The 2,522-nt window shown below is 43.6% G+C and overlaps 1 protein-coding gene across 1 annotated transcript in view; it reads left to right on the forward strand.

The window, feature by feature from the left end:
• The first annotated feature begins 595 nt into the window (after positions 1-595).
• Positions 596-2,522, forward strand: part of LOC104803194 (WEB family protein At2g40480) — a 2,654-nt gene continuing 727 nt past the window's right edge. The window contains exons 1-2 of the mRNA XM_010527075.2: positions 596-1,049; positions 1,582-2,503. Of these exons, the coding sequence (XP_010525377.1) occupies positions 792-1,049; positions 1,582-2,503 (1,180 nt within the window). The 5' untranslated portion in view covers positions 596-791. The remainder of the gene's footprint in view (positions 1,050-1,581; positions 2,504-2,522) is intronic.

Consider the following 2,522-nt stretch of genomic DNA (forward strand, 5'->3'; position numbering starts at 1 on the left):
CAAAGCTAAATAAATAAAATAACAGATATGGTAGTTGTGGTAATAATGCCAAAAAAAATTCATTATAACAATGATTTCTTTTAACCTCTTGCTCTTGTGTGACAGAAGAATGTCTCCCAATTAAATCACATTTTCACATTTTTTTCCTGTCACCAATTGATAATAATATCACAAATATATTATAGAGTAAATCAATAGAACTATTTTAAAATCAACCACTATAACAATGTAGAAATTGCTCGATCAAATAATTAAATTAAAAATAATAATAAGGAAGATCGTCGGCAACCGAAACTCGTCGTTTTGCCGGGTTTGGTCCCTTCCCCGAATCTCTTTTCCGTAAAGCTAAAACACGGAAACTGCAATTCCCAATAATCTTTCCTGAGCTCCGCAATCAACGGCCTGAAATCAGCATCAGTCAACCATACGGTGCACCCGTTCTCACCTGAACCCTTCCCAACATCGGTCAAACATTGAGCACTACAGTCAACTTTTTCGAGACTAACCACTCCAATATCGCCACGTGTTCTACGCCCCATTTCTCTCTCTCTTCATGGTCCTGCTGCTGACTCTCCCCGAATTTGCAATTCGGAAACGAGAAAACACAATCATAGCGATTCTACCTCCAAAAGCTCTTTACTTTTTTTTCTCAAATCACTTTTTTTGGTTGTTGCTCAGTATCAATTTTTTTTTTGTTAGTAATTAATGATGATGATTACGGTAATGGGTTTCTCTTTAAATCCCTTTCGCTTTGAATTCGCAAAGCCATTGCTGGGTTTCTCCAAGTGGCGATGTCGGAGGAGCGACGGGACCGTACGGCGGAGGTGATTCCGGGTACACCCGGGATCCGGGAAGTGAGGGCCGAAACCGGGTCGGATCCTTTCGGGTTCCGGGTCGATCCGGCGAGTAGCTCACCAGGCCCGGGCATAAGGAGAGTGAGCTTGAGAGCTGAAATCGACACTTCTCCGCCATTCGGGTCGGTTCAGGAGGCAGTGACCCGGTTCGGTGGTCGTGGGTCGTGGGTTCCTTTCAAGCTCGGAGACCATTACGTAAGCTTTTGTTCTGTTTCTTTCTCCTCCTTAATCTCTTAGGTTCGAGTGTTGGACCAATGGATCGTCACTGTGTTACCGGTCGAAGGATTATAATGGGAGGCGTATCATGATCCTACACATGAAATAAGGATGAGTGATTCAATGATGATCCATGTTGCTAAAAAAGTATTTTGTATTATTGAATTTGGATCATAGATGAGATCAAATTCTGAAAATTCGTAAAGCTCATGAACTGCATAGTTCAATCCTGCTGTGATGTGAATGCGAACACGTCGTACATGCATAACTGATATGTGCTTAAAATTTACGACAATGGAGAAGCATGGCCTGGCATGTATGCTAGTAGTTGATGACTGATAGCCATGAAATTCGATTATGGAAGTTATCAAAAAGACTTCAGGAAAACCCCTTTAAATTCCATGAGGGATTGTTTCTGAAGATATGATAGCTAGATGGCATCATGTATTTGGTAGGGTTGTGCTCTGAGATTTGATATCTGTTTCTTCTTGTTCTTTTGTCATTCTTCAAGAATGGCGTGGGAGAATTTGACATAAAGAGGATGGAAGAGAAGGCGGCGGAGCTTGAGAAGGATCTGATAGTGAAAGAGCTCGAAACTCTTGATGTTCTGGAAGCACTCGGCTCTACCAAAAGGATCGTGGAAGACTTGAAGAGACAGCTGCAGCAAGAAGCCTTGAGATGCATGTCAACTCCAGAACATGTCCGTTCAGACATCAAGGAAATGGACAGCGAACACTGCAATGATCTCCCTCACAATCCTCTGTCCTCTCCCGATCTGATCCTCATGGAACTGAAGCAAGCAAAGATGAATCTCGGTAAAACAATAAACGACCTTGGCGTGATCCAATCCTCTGTCGAATCTCTTAATACGAAAATGAAGGAAGAGAAAGATTTCCTTGAAACGGCCCGAACAAGGCTAACTTTCGAGTTTGCTGGTGAACTGAACCGGAGGAGGGTAAAGCCACAGATCCCTGATGAAGGTGAGATATTCAAAGCCGGTGTCCCGAATTCTCCGAGGAAACCGAGTGACACTTTCCTCGTCAACCCACCAAGAGAACAGGTTAAGATGGTCGCTGAAACCGATGAAACGGGTATCCAACAGCAGAAGAAGACCTGTCTGAGAACTGCAGAGATGAGACTGATTGCTGCAAGAAAGATGGAAGAAGCTGCAAGAGCAGCTGAAGCACTCGCGTTTGCAGAAATGACCGGATTATCCAGTGGCGAAAGCGAGGACCCTTCAGAGTTTCAATTTCCGGAGCCTCCTCCAAGATCTCCTTTAACGCCAAAAGCACTAAATAACGAGGAATTCTCTGCTAACATCTCGAGTATAGGGATTCTGAGGAAGCTGGAGGAAGCTACTGAAGAAGTTAAACAGAGTAAACAAGCCTTGGAAGTGGCGCTAAGCCAGGTAGAGATCGCTGGTATGAAACAACTTGCAGCTGAAGACGCTCT

The sequence above is a fragment of the Tarenaya hassleriana genome, unplaced genomic scaffold (assembly GCF_000463585.1).
Source record: "Tarenaya hassleriana unplaced genomic scaffold, ASM46358v1 Cleome82, whole genome shotgun sequence".
Lineage (NCBI taxonomy): Eukaryota > Viridiplantae > Streptophyta > Magnoliopsida > Brassicales > Cleomaceae > Tarenaya > Tarenaya hassleriana.